General features: G+C 54.9%; 8 protein-coding genes across 8 annotated transcripts; 3 read left to right on the forward strand and 5 right to left on the reverse strand.

Annotated features, from left to right (window-relative positions):
* Positions 1–998: 998 nt before the first annotated feature.
* On the reverse strand, positions 999–2,096 carry BZA05DRAFT_420873 (uncharacterized protein; the record flags this gene model as incomplete). The annotated part of the gene is made up of 1 exon (XM_051485669.1): positions 999–2,096. The coding sequence occupies one exon, from the start codon at positions 2,094–2,096 to the stop codon at positions 999–1,001; it is 1,098 nt and encodes a 365-aa protein (XP_051336895.1).
* A 2,136-nt stretch (positions 2,097–4,232) lies between these two features.
* Positions 4,233–6,866, forward strand: BZA05DRAFT_406314 (asparaginase-domain-containing protein). Its single transcript, XM_051484496.1, has 8 exons — positions 4,233–4,848; positions 4,911–5,028; positions 5,089–5,208; positions 5,259–5,373; positions 5,422–5,903; positions 5,953–6,042; positions 6,096–6,370; positions 6,508–6,866. The coding sequence occupies exons 1-8, from the start codon at positions 4,621–4,623 to the stop codon at positions 6,769–6,771; spliced, it is 1,692 nt and encodes a 563-aa protein (XP_051336896.1). The 5' UTR covers positions 4,233–4,620; the 3' UTR covers positions 6,772–6,866.
* An 845-nt stretch (positions 6,867–7,711) lies between these two features.
* Positions 7,712–8,236, forward strand: BZA05DRAFT_406317 (uncharacterized protein). Its single transcript, XM_051484497.1, has one exon. It carries the CDS (start codon positions 7,803–7,805, stop codon positions 8,196–8,198), a length of 396 nt encoding a protein of 131 aa, XP_051336897.1. The 5' UTR covers positions 7,712–7,802; the 3' UTR covers positions 8,199–8,236.
* Positions 8,237–8,330: 94 nt separating this feature from the next.
* On the reverse strand, positions 8,331–8,972 carry BZA05DRAFT_447333 (Mss4-like protein; the record flags this gene model as incomplete). Its single annotated transcript, XM_051487151.1, has 1 exon — positions 8,331–8,972. One exon carries the CDS (start codon positions 8,970–8,972, stop codon positions 8,331–8,333), a length of 642 nt encoding a protein of 213 aa, XP_051336898.1.
* A 187-nt stretch (positions 8,973–9,159) lies between these two features.
* BZA05DRAFT_133930 (uncharacterized protein) lies at positions 9,160–10,986 on the reverse strand. The gene is made up of 3 exons (XM_051478826.1): positions 10,502–10,986; positions 10,141–10,433; positions 9,160–10,067 (listed from the first exon to the last, which is right to left on the reverse strand). The coding sequence occupies exons 1-3, from the start codon at positions 10,553–10,555 to the stop codon at positions 9,350–9,352; spliced, it is 1,065 nt and encodes a 354-aa protein (XP_051336899.1). The 5' UTR covers positions 10,556–10,986; the 3' UTR covers positions 9,160–9,349.
* Positions 10,987–11,048: 62 nt separating this feature from the next.
* Positions 11,049–12,319, reverse strand: BZA05DRAFT_406322 (uncharacterized protein; the record flags this gene model as incomplete). Its single annotated transcript, XM_051484498.1, has 2 exons — positions 11,777–12,319; positions 11,049–11,718 (listed from the first exon to the last, which is right to left on the reverse strand). Coding segments are annotated over exons 1-2 (869 nt in total), but the record flags the coding sequence as incomplete, so codon positions are not given.
* A 6,691-nt stretch (positions 12,320–19,010) lies between these two features.
* Positions 19,011–22,350, forward strand: BZA05DRAFT_133993 (uncharacterized protein). Its single transcript, XM_051478827.1, has 3 exons — positions 19,011–19,301; positions 19,361–19,753; positions 19,816–22,350. Exons 2-3 carry the CDS (start codon positions 19,407–19,409, stop codon positions 22,310–22,312), a joined length of 2,844 nt encoding a protein of 947 aa, XP_051336901.1. The 5' UTR covers positions 19,011–19,301; positions 19,361–19,406; the 3' UTR covers positions 22,313–22,350.
* Positions 22,351–22,909: 559 nt separating this feature from the next.
* BZA05DRAFT_476044 (ATP-dependent RNA helicase Prh1) lies at positions 22,910–25,858 on the reverse strand. Its single transcript, XM_051488228.1, has 2 exons — positions 24,179–25,858; positions 22,910–24,128 (listed from the first exon to the last, which is right to left on the reverse strand). The coding sequence occupies exons 1-2, from the start codon at positions 25,796–25,798 to the stop codon at positions 22,923–22,925; spliced, it is 2,826 nt and encodes a 941-aa protein (XP_051336902.1). The 5' UTR covers positions 25,799–25,858; the 3' UTR covers positions 22,910–22,922.
* Between the last annotated feature and the right edge of the window lie 129 nt (positions 25,859–25,987).

Here is a 25,987-nt window from a genome sequence, read left to right on the forward strand (position 1 = left end):
ATCTTCCCCGTTAGGTCTGTGGCTGCGATTGGCTCAACCGTAGTGATTGCTCATCCTCAGCTACAGATCTAATCTCAGATAAGCAGGGAGGGGTTAAAACTTTCCGGCCGTGTGAGTAGGGCTGGCCAAACTAGTGAAGAAAAATTTCGTCGACGGAGAGCCGCATTCCAACTCTTATAAAAGAGGCCCTCCCCTCCTTCCATCGAAAATTATGCGATTTTACTTCATAGTGAGTTACCCCCTACTATCAACTCTACGGTCGAGATCTATCGAACACATCACTAATACACTGTCTTAGGGATCATTTCTATAGTAAATCGTCTCATCTGAACTCTTAACAAGAGCCACAGAATCTCCAACCTGGACGATGATCGATATCCTCGTTGCCCCAGAGTGAAGCCTGTTTTTGCCGGTCCTTCGGGATGGGTGGGTGATGATCTCGACCTAAGTTTTCGTATACTTCTCGTATGAGCGGTGGGAATGAGGGTGGGCGACGATGGAGGTCTGACAGGCTGTTGTCTTCTTTTTTCTTTTCATTTACTACTAGGCCGCATAGCATGGCGTAGAGGAAAATTGATTTCGACCCCGTTTCGGTTTTTTTGGGCTCGTTCGTGCGTGGAAATTTTGGCTGCATCGATTGAGGCGTACGGGTTCCACTGTTCCAATCTGAATTGGCAGAGGACGTTGATTGACCGAGAAGAACCGACTCACGTTCAATATCACTTTGAAGTTTGGAGGTGCATCTAGAGCAGAAGACCTGCAGAAATCAAGTGGAGAACATGGAGTCTTCTGATACAGCTACGGTATCGATATCGTCATATCTTTCGGTTCCTCGACGTCGTCAGCGCCCGAGTAACGTAGATACACTATGATGTACCGTACCAAAGTACTTACATAAGATGAACCTACCCACTCTAGTGTCCAAACAAGCTTTGTGTGTAGCTAACCCCGCCATTGAACCCCGCCGCACCCCGGCCATCCAGCCCTACATACAGCGACTACCACTTTTTCGACCGAACGGCACCCTTCAACAGCCTAACCTCATCGAGTCCAATACTCTTCTTCAGGCTCTTATTCAGCATCTGGACGACAGCGTTCAACGTCTTCCACCCACCACGACACGCCTCTGCTTCGAGATGCTGAATGACCGCGCTCGCGGCCCGGAAGCTCTTCTCTGGCCGCCCGCCACCAAACGCCGTCGGGCAGTGGTAGATCCGCGGTGCGTGCGCTACGGCAGATGCCATGTGCTGCTCCAATGCGCGCGCATTGATGAAGGCCGGTCGGTCGGGACACAGGCGGCAGTCGAGGCGGGTGGGGAGCGTGAGCGAGAGAGAGGAGCACGGCCGGCTGGAGGAGGTCGGCGTGAAGATGACGACTCCGTTGTCGTCGGAGTCGCTGTCGTCTTCGGTGCCCCATTCATCATCAATATCCGACTCGACGTCTTCATTTCTAGACGCCTCATTGTAATCTTCACTTCCACTCTCCTCGTCCTCGTCCTCGTCCTCGTCATCTTCATCTTCTTCTTCAACATGCCCACCCGTCACAGCCACCAGTACCCCGATTGGATCCGCCGCCATCATAGCCCTATCCACAAACCTCTTCGTCGCGCCGCCCGCACACCCCCCACTCTCGAGGTGATGTACGAACGCCGACAACGCGACAAACGTCCTCTGGCACGAGGGACACGACAGGTCTTCACAGACGGGCTTGTGGACTACCGACGCCATGTGCTGCTCGTACGCCTCTTCGGTACGGAACTGCCGCTCGCACGTGGTGCAGAAGTTATTGTGGTGGACGACCTCTGTAGCAGCGGTGGGGACGGCGGCGGGGGTGCGGACGCGAACGGCGGTCCCCCCCGGCGGCGCTACACACTGATGCCACAGCAACGCAGGCTCGCAAGCAAACTCTCCGTTGCAGACGGTACATCGAAACTCCTGGACGTGGCGACTGGAGTTCTCTCGATGCTGGCGCAACGCATGCTCGCTGCCGAAGTACCGATCGCACGGGTCGCAGTAGTTGTGAAGCTTTGCTTTGGAGTGCTGAGACAGCGCGTAGGCGGTTTCGAAGTACCGGAAGCACACGTCGCATTTAAGCATGATGAATGTAGATGTGAATAGGAATGTGGGGAGATGGGATGGGAAAAGCAGCAGCGGGGAGGAGGGGAGCGAGTGGATTTATATCAAGCCTGCAGCGGTGTTAACGGTGCCAGCGGGGCCAGCGGGGCATCCCAGCGTCGAGCACAGTCGATCACAGTCCGCGTTGCGTTACAGCACGTGTGGATTCCCGTCGTGCTGGCGGGAACTAACGAGATCTGGTGGCCGGTTGGGCCAGGAATGTTCTCGATAATGCGGTGCGGCTGTGGCTACATATGTGACTATCGGCCGGACTGTGCATCCAGTCACCAGTGTCCGCTGTCAAGGGGAGCGGCGCTAATAAGGCATCTCCAACGTATGCACTCTACTGGGGGGCTGAATGGATATATGATTGTGGGGGTGGTGAATTCTGCAATGTGTGATATAGAGTTCAATGTAGGTATGTGCTGTGCTCTGATCTAGGTAGTTGGCATGGTGGTTATATCTGAAAGCGAACAGTGGTTACCTCTGTATTGGCGTTATCTACCCAGCTACCATATGCGCCTCTCCGGCCGCCACCATACATACACCAACTCCCCGAGTCATTGCCAGCTGAGCTGGAAGTGATCACTGACCGGTTAAGAGTGATGCATTTGCACCAAGTGGATCGATCCCTTGGCCGAGTGACAACTTTCTCGACCGGCGGTTTGCGATTTGCGAACGGGAGAAGGAATGTACCGCCACCATCCACGGGCCATTGCCGCAGTCTGCAGTCCCTTCGCCGCCGAAGCGAAGCGGGCTTGTGGGGTCTGGGGTGGTGATAAAGGCACGGACACCCGCTGGGGTTTCTGATCATGGTGCCTGCGCTTTGCCGTTCCACGGCGTCTATTCGGCCTGGGGCGCAATGGTAATATTCTAAGACGTTTCGACGGACACCCACCATAACGCACTGTCCGAGTAGAAAGGGGTTTTCTCTAGAGAATTGACGATATGGTACCCTTAAGGACGGGGGACCGCTTGACTGGTGATTCTTTATGATTTTACATCGCCACCTTTGAAGCTGAGTGTCCATTCCAAGGGACGATATCTCTTTCCTGAGACCTACTGGGTTTTTGGAGCCCCGCGACACAATATCCATCTTGAACGAGTGTGCTGAGTAGTGGCATAGGAGGGCCGTTGGCCGCCCGAGGAGTGTCCACAAGAAGTGTGGTTGTGTTTCTGGTTGTGAAGGAGGATACGGTAGAGAGTGGAAATGGATGCGGAGGATCGAGTTCCGTCACTCCGTAGTTGACCATCTCCTGGAAAGGACAAAACGAGGCAGAGAGGATCAGAAAGGAGGTTGGTATTCTAGTCATGGATTTGCTGCAGAAAGCCAGCTACCAAAGTGTTGTAATCTGGGGCCTGGACTGGTGATATCAGTCGCCAGCTCCTGGGATATACCGGTATTTTTTGTTTGAGTCTCCGCATACGGTATGCAAGTAGGTATCGCCACGAGAACGTCGGAAAGATCGTGGGAATGCATTACATTTTGCTTGCCAGCGTCCGCGAATAGCACCACGTGGACACTGGATGCCCATTGCCCATATTTGCCTCCGAGCGCCGTCACCGGTCACCAATTAAAGATGCGCAAGCTCGAGCCATCCCCATCGGCCGGCCAGCGGTCGACTCGAGCCCGTAGAGATCCCTTCCTCCCCACCCGCTCCATTCCGCATTCCCTCTCCATCGGTCTTCTCGAAGCAGAAGCCCCCCAGACACACATACATAAGGCAGTCATGATCCGTCGATCGGACGCGGAGCTCATCGACCGCGACGGCTTAAGTCGCTCACAATTTGTACGTGCGTAATGCTTCGACCGGCCATATGCGGGCGGAAGCGTGGTCTTGGTCGTGGCCGTTCGGATTTTCCTCGAACTCTGGGGTGCATTTCTGGCTGTACGGTACGTTCGCTTGAAGATGCCTTTGGAGTAACAGAAGCGGGGGACGGTTGGCGGATCATGTGGGAGGGCATCTGCACAGATGCGCGATGATTGGATTCTTCTTCTTCAACAAGTAGATACTTCTTCTTCTAGCCGGCCCTTGCACATCATGCACGCTGATCCGATGCCGTAGATATGCGGGCGGTGTTTTTTCTTTTTTTCTCTTCTGACAACGTTCTTCTGCAGCTTGCGGGTTCCTCTACGAACAGGTTCCGGGATCGAGGATGATAAATAGATGGAGACATGCGTGCGGGACGGGAGCTACTCTACGGTATCTGCCCTGACGAAAGACACATTTTTTTCCTTTCCCGAATCAAAGAGGAGTCACACGACAAGAACTATAAACCATATGCCCCTTCTGTTGTTGGCCGCTAACTCAGCTAAGATCGGCCATCGCAAAGTCGCAGCTCCAGCTTCAGCTCCAGCTTGACAGCTCGACTGCTACCCCTCGCACTCAATTGATTTTAGGTCTCAAGTCCCCATCCACCTCCGGCCCGCGTATCTTAGCGAACGGACAGCGGACGAAAGCACGACACCGGACTCCCGCGATCGTCTCATCTACCTAACCCCACCATGGCGCCCCCACCCCCGCCTCCGCCACCACCACCGACCGAGTTCTACAACGGCTTCCGCAGCAATGTGACAACCGCGGCACCGTCGCCCACAGCATCGACATTCAATCTCAACCTTGGCATTAGTCTCAATGTCGAGCCGGTGGATAACCTGCCCGAGAGTCGGGTGTTGATCATCATGACTGGCGGGACCATCTGCATGCAGAGGAGCGAGAATGGTTATGTTCCGGTTGGTTCCAACCGATAGCGTGCGCGTGCGGAGTTGGGCTGCGCTGATGCGAATGGGAATAGGCGACCGGGTTTTTGGATAATGCCCTGAGACCTCGGCCGTCGTTCAATGATGGGTCACCGCCGAAACCGGTGCCCGTGGTCATGGAGGACGGGAAGGTGGAGATGATGGATACTTTGAGTATGTTGGGACGGAGGGGGTACCTATCGCGCCGGCAATCTGCGCTGACTTTAATTGCAGGAACTCCGCCGTCAAAGTACTCGAGGCGCGTACGGTTCGTCGGGTTGGAGTTTAATCCATTGCTTGATAGCTCCAGCATCAATGCCAAGGGCTGGGTCAAGATTGCGAAGACCATTGAGCGTACGGCTTCCCGTATCCGCCGGTTGTGAGGATTCTAACGCGGGCTCCAGGCAATTACCAGCTATTCGATTCGTTCGTGATCCTACACGGAACCGATAGTCTGGCATACACGAGCTCGGCATTGAGTTTCATGATCAACAACCTCGGAAAGCCGGTGATCTTGACGTGAGCATACTGCCGACGTGGATTGGCACAATCGCTAACGCCAAAAAGTGGTTCTCAGGCACCAATGTCCGAGCTGCACAACGATGCCACGGACAACCTCCTCGGCAGTCTCATCATCGCCGGCCACTACATGATCCCCGAGGTGTGTCTGTTCTTCAACCATAAGCTGTTCCGAGGAAACCGGGCAACCAAGACCAACGCGCACGACTTCGCTGCATTCTCCTCGCCCAACCACCCGGCGCTGGCAAAGGTCGGGATTTCGACTACCGTGAACTGGGGTTTCGTTCGACGCCCGTCCAGGATCTCGCCTTTCAGTGTCCAGACGGACTTTGAAACGAGCCATGTGGCGTGTCTGCGAGTGTTCCCGGGAATCCTGCCGCAGATGGTCCGCGGTGTGCTGCAGCTGCCTGGGCTGAGGGGTTTGATCCTGGAGACTTTTGGTGCCGGGAATGCTCCGGAGGATGCAGAGCTTACCGATGCGTTGAGGGATGGGATTGAGCGGGGTATCGTCGTCGTGAATGTCACACAGTGTAAGTGTTCCACTGTCTATGGGCGAACTATAGTTGACGGTGTCTTAAGGCCAGGTGGGGACCGTCAGTCCTCTCTATGCATCCGCAACGGCGCTGGCTAGAGCTGGAGTTGTGTTCGGTCTCGACATGACCACCGAGGGTATTCCATTCTCCATTCGTTCTGCGGTTCCATCGCGCTGACATCCCTCCCAGCCGCACTTACAAAACTATCCTGTCTCCTCGCAAACCCGACCCTCTCAGCACCAGAAATTAGAAAACTCATGTCCCGGTCCATGCGCGGAGAGCTCACGGAGCAATCGGAGATCCATTTCTCACATCCTAATGCTGAGCTCCCGCCAGCTTTGTCTTCATTGAGTGCTTTGGGCTATGCCATCCAGGATCAGAATCTGGACGACATCCGTATCATCATCAAGGAGTCAAACCAGTTCTTGCTTAATCAGTTCGATTATTCGGGGAATACGCCATTGGTGAGTGGCAGCTTACTTCTGATATCCCATGTCTCCGTGTGATCTGTCTTCCATGACGCTCCCGCCCCGCCTATTTCCCATTTCTCTATCATATCATCCCATCATGTCAAATACTAACCTGACGCCTCTGCAAACAGCACATTGCCGCGATCTCGCCAGGTCTAGGAATCCTCCGCGAATTCCTGAGCCAAGGAGCCAGTGTCCATCTTAGGAATCGCGACGGACGAACCCCGCTGTTCCTTGCTGCGGACGCAGGGAAGCTGGAGAATGTTAGGCTGCTCAAGGAGAGTGGTGCGCATCTGCACGCCGAGGAGAGCGAGATGGCCACCATGCTGAAGAAGCGCGCGGCCGCGGCTGGCGAGGAGGTCAAGAGGACGTGTTGGGATCTTGCGGGGGCGTGATAGGAAGGTTATGGCTGTGAAGATACCCGGGAAAGAGGTGTTTGGGCGTCGTGGTGGTAGCGGGAAGGGAAGTTTGTTCTTTTGCTGGTCTGGGGGGGGGGGGGGGGGCGTGAGTAGATGTGGACTTTGTACCTTGGTAGAATAGCGATAGTAGAATGATGGATAGATATTTAGATAGGTTTCTTCACGATCGTGACTCGTGAACTGTGTTTCAGCGGTGAGTACTGGCTATATTTCGGTCCTCTATATACTCCAGAACACTCGAACTTCCGTAATAGGGTTGGCGTATTATTAGTGAGAGTCCCCGGCCAATCGTAATCACATGACCTAGCCCATCACCGCCAATTTAGCTCCCAACCAACGCGTCGCCTTCACCAACGCGTCTTCCCGCCGTCCACCACCCAACCACAGCAGCAGCAGCAATGACTTCGCCATCCGCTTCCGCCCCGCACTTCAACGCCAATCTCATCCACGAGCTCTCGCGCCTGCGCACCGTCTCCCGCATCGCCGCCTACTCCCACTCCCACTCCCACGCCCACACCAGCACCTCCGCACCGCCCCTCGCCACCTCCACAGCCACGCACGAAGCCGACCTCGCCTCGACGAGCACCTCCCTGCGCCGGCTGCTAATCGACGAGGAGCTCCTGATCTCTACGCTAGCCTCGCAGCTGCCCTCGGCCCCAAATCGCGCACGCCACCTGCGCGCCCGCGTCGTCGCGAACCGCGAGGCGTTCGCCACCACTGGCTACCTACCGCCCGCCGGCAGCGCGCTGAATACGCTCTTGGCTGTGCGCGCGGTGCTGGCGAATATACAGGGGAACGAGGAGGCGGTGGTGCGTGCTAGGGCGGCGCTAGAGGAGGCGAGGAGGGAGTTGGTTGCGGTCAGGGCGAGGGCGGGGGAGGCGAGGTTGCTGGGGGAGGCGCTGGAGGGGCGGGTACAGGAGCTTGAGAGGGGGGGTGGAGGGGAGGCGGAGGGGGTGCAGGAGGTGAAGGCGAGGGTTAAGGAGACGAGACGCAGGGCCGCGAGGACGATGAAGTTGCTACAGAAGTTTTTTGGGGCGAGGTTGAAGGCGCTGCTGGAGATTGAGGAGCTGGGCGGGCCGGTGGCCGAGTTGGCGGTGGAGAGTGTTGATGCGAAACGGGCGGTAGGGAGGGCGAGCGGGCAGATGACGCTGCAGGAGGCGTTTCGCGCGGGGAGGAAGAGGAGGGGGAGGGCGGAGGAGGAGGGAGAGGAGGATGTGGATGATGAGATGAGGGGGCTGCTGGAAACGCTGATGAATAAGAGTATGGAGGCGGATACGTATGTCGAGTTGGAGATGGAGAGTGCGGTTGCGAGGTTTCTGGTCAGAGCGAAGGTGGCCGAGTTTCATCCGAGGGATGCGAGGAAGATACGCATGGTGGGGTTTGGTGGGGCTATTGGCGAGTAGGCAGGACTAATGGCATACCGGCTACTTCTACTTGGGATCGCGATTTGCATGAGACAATGGGGTTGGTGACATTGCAAGCATATACATACAGCATTTATCATCCCTACCACCACCCGCACTCCTGCCCGCAACCTACTGATACCCCTCCAACTTCTCCATCGCGCCGATCCCCCCCTCCTCGCACCCCTTAGCAATCATCTCCTTAAGCCAGGGCACGCCATCGCCCCACCACGTATGCTGCAGCGGCCTCGGCGCCCTCTCCAAGCTATCCTTATCCAAACTCGCCAAACTAACGCCCACAAAATCCTCCCCGTCGCCCTCGCCCTCCGGCCCATCGCCCGCCTCGCGCTCCTCATACACGCGGCTATAGACCAGATGCGTTCCGCAGCGCGCACAGAACGCTCTAGAAACACCGGGGGAGCTTGCATAGTGCACCAGCGACTTCGGCTCGCCGCCGCCCAGCTCCTTCCGCAGTGCGCCCGCGGTGACGACGGACGACGCGTACACAGTGTGCGATTGGTCGAACGTCGAGCTGATGTGGAAGACTGCCCAGCTCTGCGGAAGGATTATCCATGCCTGTAGCAGCGCCCCGCTGGTTCGCCGGCAGGATGTGCAGTGGTCGAAGTCCACGAGCGGGAAGGGCGGCGATGGTTGCGCTGGCAAAGTCAGCTGGTATGTGTTCGCGCCGCAGTGGCAGCCACCGCTGAGGTACGTCTCTGTGCCGGTGGTGGTGGGGGTGCTGGGGCAGTCGGGGTCGGGGTCGGGAGTGCTCATTGTGCAGATGGGTTGCGGATTTCGGGGGCAGGAGAAGGATATGCGGATTGCGGGGCGAACGGGAATGTAGCACGAGAGGAAGCGGACTCGTCGATATGTACGAGAAGACTCCTCGCTCATGCACTCACATGCAGCCGTTTGCGTGGAATACGGTACTCTACCGTGTCACGGGATGCCGACGGCCACCTCCGGATCCCCCTCAAACAGCGCGGAAATCTCACATCCCAATTCATCGAGACATATTTTGTCCAAACTGAATAAATGCTGGAGACCGCTGTGTCCCAAGCCTTGCACGCTAATGATCCCCTTCCCCCGAGTCATGACCGATGCCACATAGGTACAAGAAACATCAAATATCCAACAAGTCTTCCATGAATTTACGCTACACTGTAGATACACCCTTCATTATGGCCACTCTTCCCGACTTTCCTGATAACCGCATAATCCGCTTTACACCCCCAGCAAAACTCGAACCCACATTTCCTGCAGGTCATATGTTGACATCCGCCGGTCTTCATGATATCGAACTTGCAACCAGGACACGGTCTCGTCTGTTCCCTAACCAGCTTCTCGCTCATTTCCAACCCCATCTCCCGCTCCCCCATCATCCCCGGCAATCCCGCCACCCTCAGGTCCTCATCGTACTCCTCGCACGACAGCTCCCCGTGCCACGGCGTGTCTCGATGGTTGAAGCACGTCTTGTGCCCGCAGGCGCGGCAGGTGACGATGGGACTATCCGTGCCTCCCTCGTGCAGCTGGCTGCTTCCACATCCGGGCGAGATGCACTCTCTATACTCAGGCAGCGACTGCAAGAACCTTCTCGTAGCGCGGTCCGCAAACACGGCGCTCTGCGCAGGCGTGCCGAAGCGCCGCACGTCGCACGCGGTGAACGCCGCGCTGCACTTAGGACACTGCAGATCGATCCATGCGGCGCCCGAGAGCGAGTACTTTAGCAGCTGCTGCACGCACAAGAGACAGACGGTGCGCGGGTGCGTGCAGGAGGAGGTGGGTGCGAGCGGGAAGGCGGAGATCGGTTGGGAGGACAGGCACACTATACAGTCGATCTGTGGCTCGGGACTGCGCGCGAGTTTATATCTACCAACCTCGCGGCCCCACGCCGCAAAATCAGTATCGACCAATATGCCGGAGAAGGGGAGGGAGGGAATACGTCTTCTCGTAGATCCGGACCTCGTCGAGCGCCCTTGTATCCCCATGTCCCAACGCCCCTACGCACCCGGTTCTCGGACAGGCCGGATTTTCACCGGCAATGACTGCCCGACGCACAATGAACTGCAGACAGTCGAGACACACCCAGCAGAAGTCGGGGCGGTCGAGAGTCAGCTCGGCGTAGTACGTTGGCTTGCGGTAGTGGCATTGCACACAGATTTTCTTGCTGATGAGCTGCGGCTGGTGGACGTAGACTTTTGTGCTGGGTTGGGCGGGTACGTATACGTGTGCCTCCTGAAGGCGGGCAAGTCAGCTCGGTGGATTCGAAGTTCATGGCGGGTTGGATGGGGGGATGCACTCACCTCGGGCTGCTGGGCGAGTGCGTTCACGCCTTTTTTGGGGAAGAATATCGACATCGTCTTCTTCCGTGATCGATAGCGACAGAGTGGTAGTTATGGTGGGGAAGAGGAAGAGGAGACCCCACGCCGGCGAAGTCAATACATAGCGTTTATGTACTGGGCCTCGCACGCTGTGCTACCGCTCCTCTCCAGCAAACTTTCTGGGCATTTTCGATTGGTCCCGCTGACTTCAGGAATGTTGTCTGCCTGGTTGAATTGACCACTCGCCGTTGACTGTTGATCATTGGCCATCGCTCAAGTGGCCGTCGTCAATCGGCTATTGGCGGAGACCATTGCGGTGTGCGCACAACACCTAATGGATGCGCACGCCGGGGTGCGATGGGTGGAATTAAGCCAGGCAGCTGTGTGACGTACTATACTTTTCGGCGAGGTATATGCAGATGAATCACCGTTCTGGGACCAGAGGCCAATGAAGGTTTCGTCCAGGCGAAAGAGGGGGGATATCTTCAGCCGCACCGAAACGTATTCGCTACATACCATGCAACTCTGGCCTGGACGCTGACAGCGATGATGCGGTTTCAAATACGGGCCGATAGATCTTGCGGGTCCCTCTCCATGGGGACGGACCATGGGAGAGGTCTGATTAAGCATTAATGCATTATTCTGTAGCCTAACCCTCCAATATGTACATTCAATCCAATCCCTCCACATCTCCGCGTCCAGTCCAAAAACCAAATGGTAAAGGTAACAAGTGAAAATCAAACCCAAAAGCCAGGAGCGATCCAACCCGCCACTGCAAGTAAACGCCATTCTCCCCCTCCCCCTTGCAACCGGCTTTTCCTGCCCTTAGCTATCCCAAATCGCGCCGAAAGCAGGTACGCCCCTCGACTCGAGGCCGTACACGACCTTGTACGTCAAACTTGGGTTGCTGATGATCACCACGGCCTCGGCCTTACTCTCGCGATACATGGAGTACGCCATCTTGACGACGTCCGGACGGCTGCCAGAGGCAGTATCGTAGATCACCGCGTCCTTATCCGCCTTGAGCACATCGCCGACCAGGCCGTCGCCAAAGGTCTTGCGCGGAGACCGGGTGCTCCACAGGACCCGACAGGGGACCTCGCCGGAGCGGAGCACGGCAAGGCACGGGCCGATGCCGGAGCCCGTGGCGATCAGGACAATTTTGCGGAAGAGCTTGGAGACGTGCAGGACGCCGCAGGCTGTGCGTGTGGTTAGTCTATGCGTGTGGAGGAAAGCGGTGAGGAGGGGATTATATACTAGGAACGCCTTTGTACCACATCTCCGTTGGGGGATGGGCAATGACGTTGCTGGTCCAGTCGCCAGCCTTCGAGACGACGACCGAGTAGTCGCCCTTGTCCTCGCCCGACTCGGCGATCGCCGCGAAGGAGTGCCATTCGAATAGTGGGCTCTGGGATAGCCGCACGAAAGAGCCGGGGTAGGGGCGGATGTAGGACCGGTCTTTCACGTAGATGCGGCAGGCGTGAGACGACAGAACTTCCGTCTGCACGCTGAGTTTGCGGAGGTGCAGCCATGGGTATACGAGACACAGGGAGATGATCGTGAGGAACCAGAAGCTTGGGCTGTTGATCAGGGCACGGCCGAGGGAAGGGCCAACTGCGAAGTGCGTGGTGTCTTTGGTCAGGCTGACGATTAGGCCCCAGACCAGAGCTACCGAGAGCCAGCCAGCGAAGCGGTGGGTCATCTCGAAGTAGTTGTGGTAGTGCTGGCGGACGGTGGGGTAGGCGGAGGTGGTCATCAGACAGAGCAGCAATACCACGGTCCAGCAGAGGACCACGGTGGGCATCGTTACCTGCTTTATAGAGTCAGTCCAGAATAATAGATAGATATAAGGCAGGTTAGACTTACGATTTGCACGCCGTGACAGTAATTGTGAGTGAGGCTTCCAGTTAACCAGATCAACCAGATAACCGAAAAGAACGCACAGCCGCTGTGGATGCCGCCGAAAGTATAGACCTTCGCACAGTGTCGCCGGATCCACAGAGGCCAGCTTCTCGGCACCGACGCAAAGCTCCGGAACAACATATTGACCATATGGTCATGCCGCATCACCACAGTGGCCGTCAAATTTCCCAAACATGCAGCCGCCAGCCATTCCACCGTGCACCTCTTCGTCACCGCAATCGCTATCGCCATCCCCAAGTTCGCCAAGAATACAATCGAGAACAGTCGTCTGTAGACGGACATCAACCGATACCGAATGTTCCGTGCCACCGAGCCATGACGTTTCTCCGCTAATTCATGCCCTGCGTGGACAGTCCAATCTTCTTGTTTCTCGACGTCGACGGTTGCTCCGTCTTCTTGGGACTCGGCTTTCTCAGGGTCATTTGGTCTGTGGACCGCGGCTGGCAAGATTTCCACACTGGCATCTCGGTTGTTTGGCGTGGCAGTTGACGTTTCCGTGTAGGAAGAGCTTGCTGACGACCTGTGCACAAAGTCAATCGGTCGAACTCCGCCACATGGCAGAACTCCTAGGCCAGGCCAGGGAAAGAAGCATACCCTAAAGCAGCGCTGCCACGCTGAACGCTATTAATTGAGGGCTCCGAGTGGCCGTCTTTATTAATCGAGGACTCCGAGAGGCCCTCGTTATTAAGAGTCGGGAGCTTGGTATCACCACCGCTCGTCATATTGGATAATAATAAATATATAATCAAAGTCACTGACTAGAAAAGAGGCCGGCCGTTTCGTTCCGTTCCGCTGGATTTGCTGCTGTACAATGCTCTGGGGCTAGATTGGGTCTTCTGAGAAATCTGGAATACATCTAGTATTTATCCCCCGCAAGTTCTCCGTGGTGGTTGCTTAGGCATACGCAAGCCGAGCTGGACCTCATTGAAGTTCATTCTTGCCTCCCGCACTGATATCCCTCCGAGGCCGATGGACCTGGAGGGTCCCTGAGTCCGCCGCATAAGCGATTTCTCCGGGGCATGTGGGGGTGTGTCTGTGTGGGTGTGTCTGTGTGGGTGTGTCTGTGTGGGTGTGTCTGTGTGCCGTCATCCCGGGGGAGGAAGTGCCGCGCCAGACGTGAGGTCACGGTGATATGGTCCGTCCACCAGACGAAAGGATGGATCCATGGATCCCTACTCAGCTGCAGCCTGCGTGCGGCGTAAGATGGAAGGGAAACGAAAGAGCTCGCCTGTACCCGAGGACCTGGCGAAGCAACCTTTATATTCGTCAAGAAAACCCGGTGCACATGGGCTGTAGCGGGGTGAAGTGTTAAACGCCAATAGTGGCCGGTTTAACGCATTATGGCCCTTCAACTTGCAAATACGTATCATACAATGTTTTTACTCGGTGGTTGAGCGGCACAGCAGAATTTTCGGATTCATCGACACCGTCTTGATTCCGCTTCTCTGTCAAACAGCCCAAAGCGCCGTAATTCGAGTGCCAAAAAACAACCACAGGGAATGGGTGGTGAGCATTGACGTCCAAGCGGCGTGTGCACCAGGTATCCGTGGGTGCATCATACCCGGATCACCAGATGGCATGCACACGCATCATTGTTACCGTCTTCAAGGCGACGATTGTGTTTGTATCTCCGCCAGATCGGAAGGCCTGCGTAGCCATTACTGTTTACGATTTCATCAGACCGAGATATATCGAGAAGAGGAACACAATATAAATCTTGATATAAATCTTAATATGATCGTAGTGGCGTGACACTGGAATCTGGAGCCAGGAATTTCGCGCGGGAAAACTCTATGGCGCCGCGGAGTAAGGCTGGCCACCACCGGTGTCATCCTGGCCAGATTAGGACCAGATCAGTGGTCGACATACTCCAGTCCGTCCGTCCTGAACCTCGGGCTGGACTGGAATTATCTTGGCAGTACGTCTAGGGGCATTGTTCGGACGGACTTGTCCAGAAAATTCAGGGCAGAATGGATTGCAGTCCAATACCAAGAAACGAAGAAAAAGGCTTACGTGTCGACTCCTACATCCCGATGGGCTTTCTGGGGGCGGCAGAGGTAGAGAAGCAAACACTCAAAGCTGTCGAACAGAAATGCGTACTGTGAGACTCAGTCTGCTCTTTTCTTTGATAACGTACATACATGACCATAAGCACACCCGAACTACTCAGGGTCCTCCTGGCACAAAGCACAAAGCATGAAGCATCTCCTCCATTACCTCGACATCCTGCCGATAGGCGGCAATGCAGCGATCTCTCTGCAATCTCTTCAAGCATTCCAATCGCCGTAGTAATGTACGATGGCAGAAGAGAACGTGCAAGAATGCTGCGTGATATGGAAGTTTCAGCCCCCAAAGGTGTTTTTTTATCGGTCATCTGTGCAAACAAGTGCACATCGGACTGCAATGACTGCAGTCGACTGCAGGTCGTATCCAGTGCATGATATCCATGGACTGGACGGATTACTTTTGCGCAGTCTGTCCAACAAACACTGAATCAGATATCCAAGGGAAACAGTGGACGATAGCTGTCACTGTCTATCTCCCCCCAAGCGCCGAGAGGATTAGAATTGTGTGTGCAGCATGCGCCGTAGAGTCTGCGGCGCAAGCTGATCGATCAGACAGCCGTCATAGCCGCGTGTCTTGTCAATGGTGTTTGCATAAGGTCTGATAGTTGGTCGGTGAAGCTGGAATGCTTATCATACGCAGTTCTGTAGGCCAGGTCCTCCCCCACCACCCAGTCCCGCCTTCCAGATCTTGTAAGAACATATTCCACGGGAATACATCCACCCGCCCCGTGTGTCGAGAATCTAGTAACCCCCTCCCCCAGAGTTCTTGGTGTTTCTCTCCTCAGACTACCGGTATGTGTCTTAGAGATTAGGTTGTAAGCAACATACACAACGGTCACAAGCCTGGTGTGAGATCTTGGGACCCGGCACAGAAATCCAATAAATCTTGCCGCTGCACGCGTGTACATGAGCATTTGACAGCGCCGGCCACCCAGTGCGGCCGGATTCGGTTCCTAATGGCTTATAAGGGAAGGCCCTTCTCACTTAACCACCACACATGCTTGGTTCAATTAGGCCGGAACGGCGTCGAGAAAAGGCTCGCGGCGCTTACAGCTCACCGGGCTCGCTTGTTTCGGGAGATGTAAACCATGCGCAGCACAGAATCACCCAAGAGTGACTGCGTACGGTAGAGTATTCTTGAACGGCTCCGGGTATCTCAACCGAGGGGCCTAGTCGAATCAAGTGAGCCACTACTATATTACCGTCACACAGCGTCTAACTACTAGATTTGGCCACCGCGGCTATCCCGGCTGTTGGACCGTCGTCCGTCATATTCTAACTATCCAATAGAGGTAGACCATATACATGCTCACGTACGGTCAGCTCCCTACCATCTGACTTCCAATAGGTGCGCCCCTCCCCCACCTCTACAGTCCAAAATTCCAAATATCCTCGCGGAACATTGTCTTGTGTCCTGTCCAGACTCATGATTGCAGATTCGATTGCTATATGAGAACTACGATTCGGATTCAATTGTGCAGTTTCGGGGAATCGGGGGCATTCGTGTCAGGAAGAAACGTAATGAGAAAAGAAGAGGTTTCAACTCATTGGTTGAATCAGAAATCTTTTAGGCCACGGAAGATGCCACCCCCAGTGCTCCAGGCCATGGAAACTGCTGGAAGCGAGCATGACGTTGATTCATGACATGTGCGGGGGATATGAGTAGGATTGAGGCGAGGATGCATGATGGAGGCGCAGATGACAATCAGTGATTTAAAGAAACACAAGTTTGCGTTCAGTCGAGGGCTACCTAGTGGGGGAAGTACAGCCGTTTATGTATATCGATGCCAACCCTCTATCCGTGAGAACGCCATCCTCGTACAGCAACTGGCCCGCACCCAGACATCTTCGATGGCAGCCACCCTGTGTTCCTTTGCTTTTTATCATTGGCAACGCCCTATCCGTGAGAACGCCATCCTCGTACAGCAACTGACCCGCACCAAAGCATCTGCCATGGCAGCCACCCTGTGTTCCATCGCCTCCCCGCCTCCGTACAACAACCTCCACGCGGCAACACATACTTCCTACCATCAGCTGTCTGTCAGACCCCACCCCATTCCAGCTCACCGATCTCGCCCTACCATCTCACACCAAACGGCTCCAGTCGTGACAGCGGTCTCATTGGCTCAACGACGTCTTCGGTATTGCCTCCCGCCGCCCATGTGCACCACAGACTCGGTGAGGGCAAATGCCATCTTTGATGGTATGACTCTGATAGCAAGATTGACCCTCCGGTCTTGTCTGTATGGCTAAACTGTGCTGGAAATATTTGCCGGATCACAGTTTGGATGTCGATATATGATAGGCACCGGCATTCCCATCCCGCCCTAGAGTGGTTTGATACACACAGCAGAAACTCCGGTCACTGGATTAGGGAACCAGTGTGTAGCTTCGCGGCACGAGCGCTGGTCCACGGTCGATATTTCGCACTTGTATCGTGCCATATCTGGGCTTGACCTTGCCGCTCCGAACCGTCAGATCTAGGCGTCGTTTGTACACATCACTTTCGGTTGACTGCTACAACACTGGAAGTGAAATATCATACCGCCTACCTGTAAACAGATCGTGGGGAAGGAAATGGGATGTTGTGGGCTACAAGAGGAACCACGATTTCTACATACATTGGGCACCTGAGGACAAGAACACCAAAGGGCAACCGAGTGTTGGTGCCATGAGATGACCACTAGAGAGCGAGTGGAGGAGAACGATATAAAATGATTTCGATCAAAGTTTAAGTGCGGTGCTACAAGCTGTGAACATCCAACTCGTCTTGAGAGAGAGAGATCTTCCTGTTTTATTTCGCATGCAGCCTATCTAGACTAGGTATGGCGAACCAACGAACTCCTTTTCCTACCCGCCCTGGCCAGTCGAGGTGAAAGCCCCAGTATCGGCCAGTCTGATGCGGCGCCCCACTTCCCCTGCCCATCCGCCTCGGGCCGACAGAAGCAAAATCAACTCGTCCTGAATAAATATTACTCATATATTATCACTCGTCCTACGAGTGACCTTTTGTGTATAACCGTAAGCCTTTGATGACGCCAACCTTCATAACTCCGAATAAGCTTCACGGAGGTCGCACCGGGTGCTGTCACTCAGTAAATGTTGATCAGGACTGGCAGCAAAAGTTCTTGGAACCCTTCCCAAATGTTGAAAATCATTGCGTTCCTCAGTTTTTATTCATCAACCATTTAACACCATTTCTTTGGGTTGATATGTTTCCTTCTGTCCCTTGGCTCATCTAACTGATATGTTGCCTCCCAGAAAAAACGATCCGGACGAGGGAAACAAAAAAACGAAGGTGATATTTCCGCTGCGGAAACATCCGCCAGAACCTCGCAAGCTACACCGAGGGAGGTTTATCCTTTTCACCGTTATGTACTTCTTTCGTCCACCGTGCGAAGGAAATGGTCTTTCCTTCGGCCTCGGTTGCGAGCCATGGCCAAAGACTCCGGTCAATTCTGTTATTTTCCGGTAGCTGCACAAGGGAATCGGATCGGCTTGAAACGATTATCATACGCTCTGACAAAGTGACATCCCTAATCGATTAGCATAACTAGTACCCAGGTCACGCTGGTGGTTTGGAGCGGTGGATATACCAAGAAGCAATACCTCTTGCATATGATGCGATTAGGGATGTACCTACCCTACATATTGAACGGTTATGTACCAACTCACCCATCAACCAGCCGGTTTGTTTGGAGTAACATGCTTCCTAAGCCTTTTCCGGAGACGATTCTCCCTTACAATGTCCAAAGGAGTTTAGAAGTTCGGAATAATGGGCAGTGATTGTAAGGTTTGTCTTCATATCCCATGCCAACCTTCGCCATCCATATTCCATGCGAATATTCGCTCCACAATACAAACCGTGCACGGGAAGTCAGGTGAGATTAGTCATCATCATAACCCCTCACTCTTCAATAAGAGTTTCGGCAGCGGCCCTATGGTCGAATGACGATTTATGAGTCACTTGATGTCTTGGCTGCATGTCGGTCATTAGCCTGGCTGGCTGGCTCCTTCCCTGTGCGGCTCTAGATAATTTTCGTGTCTCCTTTGCTTCTGACCACATCTGCGCGCAAGCCGACTGCCCCCGGAGAGCTGTCAGATCGCCAAATAGCAACACCAAGCTTGGGTTCTAAAGTCGTGGGCTCCGCTTCCTTCTCCTGATCAACTTTCTGCCTATCACGCGTATGTAATAATAGGCCCTGAGTGTCTCACAAACCTGAGTCATTGACCACCTGTGGATGACTGACTGATCTGGACTTGAAGAAGCCATTACCTACTAAAGGCCCCTCCACCCCCCCATTCCCGCCCATTCAACCACTTCCTCCCTTCAAACGACGACGGATACCCACGACTACTAAACCTCTCGAACGCGATAAACGCGATGTCCGCCTAAATCCTCAGCCCATCCAGCCCACCAGCTCTCTGGCGCTCTAGCTACTTCCATCTAGTAACTCAGCATTGCATCAGCTCGGCAACTCCCCTCTCACCTACTCCAAAGGAAGAACAGTAGCTTCAGCATCCCACTCTACCCCAAGATGTTCCATCTTCACCGCATAACTACAAAAACAACCTGGTTCCTGGTTATACTGCATCTATTACTCCTGCTTGCTGCCCTGATAGGCAATCTAAACCAACGTCATCTCCTTACCCTTACCGGAGCTGTTTGAAGAGAACAATCCGCTTTTTTTTCTCTTATTTGCCAATTTATTCCATCTGAATTGAATCTTTGCTCTGTTGAAGGACCGAAAGGATTTGGGACATCTAAGGGCGGCCTTCGTGTTAAAAACCAGGTATGTCCAGCCTCGGTGGCCAACTGTTACGAGTACAACTTACCAATGCGCGCGCGCAGATAATCCCCGGAGGTGCATCCCCCATAGACCCGCGATCAAACCACCATGTCCAGTATCTTTACCTACAACCCGTCCCCGCCGAAGCCGGCATCCCCGTGGACGAGCTCGCCGTCCACAACGCCGCAACCCTCCTCCGATGACCCAGAACAGGTCATGACCGATGTCCCGGGCCATCTCAAAACGTCGTCCTCGCGCTGCCGTAGCGGCTTGGTCGTGAACGGGGACAGTGGGGAAGCGATGACCGAGGATGGCGAGTCGGTTCATGGCCTTGCCGCAGAACCGCAGATCGGCCCGACCGAGTACAAGCTCAGTCTGGTGAGAGGTGGGAAGAGTGAGGGCCGCTTGGAGCAATTGACTACCCAGCTGCTGTGGCGATTACAGCAGAGTACTTCGTAGGTCACTCTTTACTGCGGTCTGTGATGGTGGATGTTGCCGCTGACGCGCGCGCGATTAGATACCACGGAACTAGCCTTGCATCGAAGTCACCCGAGGCCATCAGCTCGCTCCTTCAGGAATCGAAAGGTGCGCTCTACGAGATCGGAATCGCGGACGACGGCACATTCATCGGACTAGAAGAGGAAGAGCTGGAGGCATCACTCGACGTGCTGCGCACCATGGCCGAAAAGCTCGGAACCAGCGTTACCGTAACACGGAAAGTCTTTGTCAAGACGGTGGAACAAAGGGATGTCGACCATGCAAAGTTTAAACTGGCGGAGCATTTGATCGCGCGAGCGCGTGGGAAGGCTAAGAATGGGAGGGGGAAAAACTTCAAAGAAGTCCCGGACCTGGCGCATTATGAGGTCGACCCTGCCGATGCCGAGAAGTTCCACATTCCGAAATTGGGGGCGAGGCTGTGGGTCGCGGAAGCACTCATCAAACCCTATGATGGGACCAATAGAATGGATGCTACTTCGGGTGGGGATTCACGGCCGGCCGAATCGAATCATACCGAGCAACTGAGGATTTCGCTGACGGGATCCACTACCTGCGGGAAAAGTACCCTGTTGGGCACCCTGACTACCGGGGATCTGGATAATGGGCGTGGAAAGAGCCGGCTTTCTTTACTCAGACACAGGCATGAATTGGTTACCGGTGTTACCTCTTCGGTTGCCTGGGAGATTGTAGGATACAAACCGGAAGGTTCGATACCGCCGAGCGACGAGGATGCAGACTGCGGATTCTTCGGGGGTGCGGAACCAGAGCCTGACGATGATGGCGCATCAAGGGTGGTCAATTACGCTACCGGGAATATCTCCTCATGGACTGATATTCATGGTGCGGCCGAGGGTGGAAGAATTGTCTTCATGTCGGATTCCGCTGGACAACTCAAGTATCGTCGGACTACAGTTCGCTCCTTGGTTGGATGGGCGCCTCACTATGCCGCCATTATCATTCCTGCGAACGACTGCGAGAGCGAAGACGGCACCCCCGGGCTTAGCGATGCCAGTCGTATCCACATGGAGCTATGCATTAAACTTGATCTTCCACTCATCGTCATCTTCACCAAGATGGATATCGCGTCCAAGACTGGGTTGAGGGCAGTACTGTCAAGCGTTCTGAGCACACTAAAGGCATCCGGAAAGAGGCCGCTTATGGTCCAGAAGTCTGCAAAGATTATGGATACCTGCACAGCGGTTGCGGCAGAGCCTGACGTTGCGGTTCCCATCGTGTTTACTAGCTCAGTGAAAGGTGATGGTATCAATCTGGTCCATGACCTGCTGATGAACCTGCCTATGCCCAAGCCTCCGGTACTTCCGTGCGCCGATGATGCAGTCCGTCCGCTGCCGAATACCAGTCTTACCGGAGTCATGAAGGGGATTGAAGATCTGGCCATCACCGGAAGCGGCAGAAACATCGAGGCTAGCGCCGAAGACGACGAGTTTGAAGGGGACCCTGAGTTGACGACCCTGTTCCATGTCGAGGAGGTCTACGGAATGAAGCCATCCACCGATTCAGACCAGAAAATCGGCGGATCAGTAGTTAGTGGCCACGTCCGCTACGGCAAGGTCTCCATCGGAGATAAACTCGTCGTTGGTCCGTTCTACTCCGGCGTCGAAACCCATCGGTCTCGTAGCGCGACACCGACTCCAATAGCGACTCCAACAGTGCTAGGCTCCTCATTGCTATCGGTGTCTGCCGGCCGTGGCCACGGAAGTCTCCTTTCCCGCTCCCCCGAGAGCGGCGATGAAAGTGCTGGCCGCAGCCCACCCGGCAGTCGCGGACGGAGACGATACGACATCGAAGAAGACGAATGGCGGCTCGTGCGCGTGGTCTCCGTACGGCGCCTGCGCCTTCCCGTAACGACACTCTTCGTTACGGAAGCGGGCACTATTGGCGTAATCCCTATCGACGAGGAGGAGCAAGAATCCGCCTCCGATCCTGACACTCTCATAACCATAACTGCCGCCGACCCATCCCCTGTCACACAGCCAATCGACATCTGCCGTCGCGGCTCTCCATTCAAGGCCGTCACCTTCGCCTCCCCACCGCAAGAGAAGGAGCCCGAAGAACTGCGGCTGCGAAAAGGAAACGTCATCCTCAACCGCTCCCATCCCGGGAAATCCCCGTGGATGAAATCGTACACCGGCTTTTCCGCGGAACTCGACGACAACGACACTGCCGCTATGAGTATCGCCGTCGGGATAGATGTGATAGTGTACATTGCCTCCGTGCGCGCGGTAGCACGTGTCGTCTCCGTCGACCCGCCGCCAATACACCATCTCCCTCCCGCTACCGAGAAGGTGGATATGTTTGGCTTCGACGATGATGGTAATGACGATGAGATTGCTGGTGGACACGCGGTGAGACGGTTTGGCTTTGAGTTGGCAGGTGCCGAGTGGATTGAAATGGGCGCAAAGGTGCTGGTTATGAAGAATCGGACCGGAGGTGGCGGCAATGGGATGGAGGTTTTTGTGGGGAAGGTTGTTGAGCGGAGAGAGGGGTCGGTGTAGTGGGGGGAAGTTCTTTTGGCGGTTAGTTTTGGACCGTTTTTTTTTTGAGAATTTTGGATTTCGCACTGCGTTAGTTTTAGTTATTTTGATGTCTTGATATTTTGAAGATTAGAGATTTGGATTTTAGATGCATGTTTGGTTTTGATGAGGGGTAGTGAATCCCCTTCAGCTTGATGAATCGCTTGAATGGTGATTCATGCCTGTCGGCAATGGCGCCGGTGACGGTCGTGGTGTTCGGATAGATGTGTCTCATCCCTCTTGTACTTGGTGATGTGGGGTCGGAGGAGTTGGCCGACGTGGAGGACTTGGGCACAATCAGAAGTCCATTATTTCCGCCAATCATTTCGGCACTGTTATCAACCCAGTATTGTTGTTCACTAATCTACCACCGAAGCTGGCCAAACAGTGTGCAAGCGTTGGCTAACTAATACTTCTACACCTGATGTCACTCAGCTGTAAGTCGGGCGGTGAGCAGAAACTATTCCTCATCGCATTTATTTAAGGTTCCCCATAGGTAATCCATCTTTAAAACAGTAAACACGTGCTTCCCCCCCCAAAAAAAAAAAAAAAAAAAAAACCAACATACTCTATGTTAGTATCCATCTCTGATCTAAACATCCGCCCTAGCTCCCGCCGGCGCCGCCTCCGCAACCCAATCCAACTGCACCGCCGAGCACCACCTCGCAAACGGACGAGACGTGTACACATATTCGTGATACACGATCGCTTCTTTGCGCAGGCCAAACAGAATACTCGCCGGATGGATGGCGACTGTCTGGTGTCCGAGAACAGTGAGGTACTCCCTCCCGTCCGGGGCGGCTCTCGCAGTTTGGTGAAAGTACCCACGCAGGAACGATTTGAGAACGCGCTGGGCAAGGTCGGGGGAGATGACATCGAAGGACATGGAAGAGAAGAAGGAGGGGTCCGCAAGTGATAGGGAGATGCAGTATTGTTGCAGTTGCTTGCGGATGTCGAGGAGGTTTTTGAAGGCGGGGAGAGAGATGTAGTTGGTGGCGCACCAGGACTTGATGCTGGTCGAGTTTGAGGAGGAGGACATGGTGAAGTCGTAGGCGCGGACGACCTCGAGGAGCATGATGTGATCGCCCTCGCTGCGCCGGAAGGCCTTGTGGACTTCTTCCATTGCGACGCGGTCTTCGTCGTTGGCGGGCTGCGGGAACAAGTTGTCGGATGAGAGCGCGGCGATGACGTCGACGACCTCGGGAAGGCAGGAGAGGTTGGACTCGGCGGCGGCAAGAAGGACACGTGCGAGGGGCGGGGCAAGTGGAAGCTTGGCCATCTTCTTACCGATGGTGGTAATCTTGCCGCCTTCGTTGAAGGCACCGAGCGAGTAGAGCTGGTTTAACGCAGTCATCAAGCTTTCCGTTTTGGGGGGTGAGAGGTAGTCGAAGTTGACCACATCATCCTGGCCACGGGCCTTGAGCGTGAGAATAGCATGTGCCAAATCCGTTCGTAGAATCTCTGGTTTCGTAGCCTCCTTGAGCTCGTGGAAGGCGTCCTCGGTGAAGAGACGGTAGCACTTTCCAGGAGCTTCACGACCCGCACGTCCTCCCCTTTGTTGAGCCGAAGACCGCGAGATCGACGTCACGAGAAGCGACTCCAGTCCCAGCTTCGGACGGAACTGCTTCAGCTTTGCTTTACCACAATCAACTACATACCGCACGCCTGGTACCGTGACGGAGGTTTCGGCGATGTTGGTGGACAGGATCACTTTGCGGGTATCTCTCTCGCCGGTAGGCAGGAAGATCCTGCTCTGTTGGGCCAGTGGCAGATGAGCGTAGAGAGGGAGCACAAGCATCTACGCACAATCAATACGATGTACGGATGAGAGAAATAATGGATGCGAACCTTAGGAACCCCCGCCTCTAACTTCGTCGCATATTCTTGAATCGTCCTCTTAAGTGTCTCAATCTCCTCCTGACCTGTCAGAAACACCAAGATATCTCCCGGCAACGGCTCGGCGTAGTGAATCTTGAACACCGCCTTCAGCGTCCCCTCAAGGTAATCCTGAATCGGCTGCTCCAGGTAGTGCATAACGACCGGATACTGCCGACCGGGCACCTCAAAGACAGCAACACTCCCGAAATACGGTGCCACGCGCTCGTCCTTAGCAATCACTCCTTCGAGCTTCCCATCGGCTTCCGGTTCTGGCGATTTGACCACTTCCCGGACGGGAGAGGGCGTGCGGGAGCGGATGAGATCTGCTGGGTTGTATTGTCCCTTATTTTTCTTCTTCTTCTTCTTTTTGGCCATCTTGTCGCTCTCCGCATCGCCATTGGTTGGTTCTTCAATGTTCGTCGGTGTCGTCTCCATTGCCTCGGGGGTCTCCTCCACTATCTCCTCAGCCGGCAGCTCAATCCCAGCCCCCTTATTCTCCTCAAAGAACCTCGCCATAGCCTCCATCTCAAGCGTAGCACTCATGATGACGACCTTCAGCTTGCCGCGCCTCTCGCCGTACACCAATTTCCTCAAAAATCCCATGACCAGATCCGTCCCCACCGTGCGCTCGTGGGCCTCATCGACGACCACCGCAGAATACCTCTTAAGTAGCGGATCTCTGAGCATCTCCTGAAGCAACATTCCATCGGTCAAGAACTTGATCCGCGTCTTATCCGAGCTTTTATTCTCAAATCTGACCGAATATCCCACCTCCTCTCCCAAGCGCACACCCATCTCCGCCGCCACACGTCGCGCAAGATTGATCGCCGCAACTCGTCGCGGCTGGGTAATCGCGATACATCCACCCCGCTTCATCCACGGCTCGTCAACAAGAAACTGCCCAATCTGTGTCGACTTTCCGGAACCAGTTTCTCCGAGCATGACGAGGACGTTGCGGTCACGGAGACATTGACGGAGGGCGTCGCGGTGCTGCCAGATGGGCAGTTGCTCACGTTGCTTCAGGAGCTGTGCGGCGGTGCCGGCTCCGGCCACTGGGGATGCCGACGACTCGTCACGTTTCTTGCGGTCGAAAACCTTCGGCCCGTCTCGTCTCTTGAGGTCCAGCACTCGTGGTGTTGCCGTGCCATTGAGTAGCGGAAACTCTGTCGCGGGTGCAGCGAGCTTCCGTCTCTTCCCCGTATTCGCCGTGGCGCCAGAGCCCATCGCTTCTCGCAGGCGCTTCCTTCGCTCAGCGTCATCTCCACCATCCTTCACCGTAACATCTTTCGGATCCGTCTGCTTCAACCCCTCCACCCTCTTTCCAAACGCCACGGCTTTGAGCTCCTTGCGCTTCTGGCGGTTTGACTTTTCCGCCGGCTCCTTCACGTCGCCATTCTGCTCTGCCGGTATGGGCGATGTTGGGGACGCGCGATCTGGTGGGGGCAGAAGCTTTTTCGCGCTCGACGGCTTGCCGTACGTTTTGATGTGCTTTCGTTTTTTCGCTGTGGGCGAGGCCGAAGACGGGATTTTGAAGACGTTGGCCGGCGGCGCCGCGCCTGACGTGGTCAGGTTGTCGTTGAAGAGGGACATTGGCGCTGTCGGGTTTGTCGTGGTGGGGACCGTCGTGCGAGATTGAGGTGGGAAAAAAAGTGCAGTGTGCTTAGTGCAAGGATCTGGATTCTAGAGCAGTTACCATGTGGCTTATGCGGCTTCTCTGCGGTCGTACATACGAAGTTCGAGGAAACTTTATCTTCATCACAGACTATTGCGCCTATGTAT

This window comes from Tricharina praecox (genome assembly GCF_024521635.1).
Source record: "Tricharina praecox strain CBS 144465 chromosome Unknown BZA05scaffold_23, whole genome shotgun sequence".
NCBI lineage: Eukaryota > Fungi > Ascomycota > Pezizomycetes > Pezizales > Pyronemataceae > Tricharina > Tricharina praecox.

What these genes read in the sequence shown, in the direction of transcription:
- BZA05DRAFT_133930 (XM_051478826.1), bottom strand. Translation starts at nt 10,555, where the DNA reads ATGTCGATATTCTTCCCCAAAAAAGGCGTGAACGCACTCGCCCAGCAG. An exon ending in CACTCGCCCAGCAGCCCGAG is followed by an intron (nt 10,434 to 10,501) that starts GTGAGTGCATCC and finishes GCCCGCCTTCAG; the next exon opens with GAGGCACACGTATACGTACC. An exon ending in GTCCGGATCTACGAGAAGAC is followed by an intron (nt 10,068 to 10,140) that starts GTATTCCCTCCC and finishes CGAGGTTGGTAG; the next exon opens with ATATAAACTCGCGCGCAGTC.
- BZA05DRAFT_133993 (XM_051478827.1), top strand. Translation starts at nt 19,407, where the DNA reads ATGTCCAGTATCTTTACCTACAACCCGTCCCCGCCGAAGCCGGCATCC. An exon ending in CGATTACAGCAGAGTACTTC is followed by an intron (nt 19,754 to 19,815) that starts GTAGGTCACTCT and finishes GCGCGCGATTAG; the next exon opens with ATACCACGGAACTAGCCTTG.
- BZA05DRAFT_476044 (XM_051488228.1), bottom strand. Translation starts at nt 25,798, where the DNA reads ATGTCCCTCTTCAACGACAACCTGACCACGTCAGGCGCGGCGCCGCCG. An exon ending in TAGAGGCGGGGGTTCCTAAG is followed by an intron (nt 24,129 to 24,178) that starts GTTCGCATCCAT and finishes GATTGTGCGTAG; the next exon opens with ATGCTTGTGCTCCCTCTCTA.
- BZA05DRAFT_406314 (XM_051484496.1), top strand. Translation starts at nt 4,621, where the DNA reads ATGGCGCCCCCACCCCCGCCTCCGCCACCACCACCGACCGAGTTCTAC. An exon ending in GGAGATGATGGATACTTTGA is followed by an intron (nt 5,029 to 5,088) that starts GTATGTTGGGAC and finishes CTTTAATTGCAG; the next exon opens with GAACTCCGCCGTCAAAGTAC. An exon ending in GGAAAGCCGGTGATCTTGAC is followed by an intron (nt 5,374 to 5,421) that starts GTGAGCATACTG and finishes AACGCCAAAAAG; the next exon opens with TGGTTCTCAGGCACCAATGT.
- BZA05DRAFT_406317 (XM_051484497.1), top strand. Translation starts at nt 7,803, where the DNA reads ATGAAGTTGCTACAGAAGTTTTTTGGGGCGAGGTTGAAGGCGCTGCTG.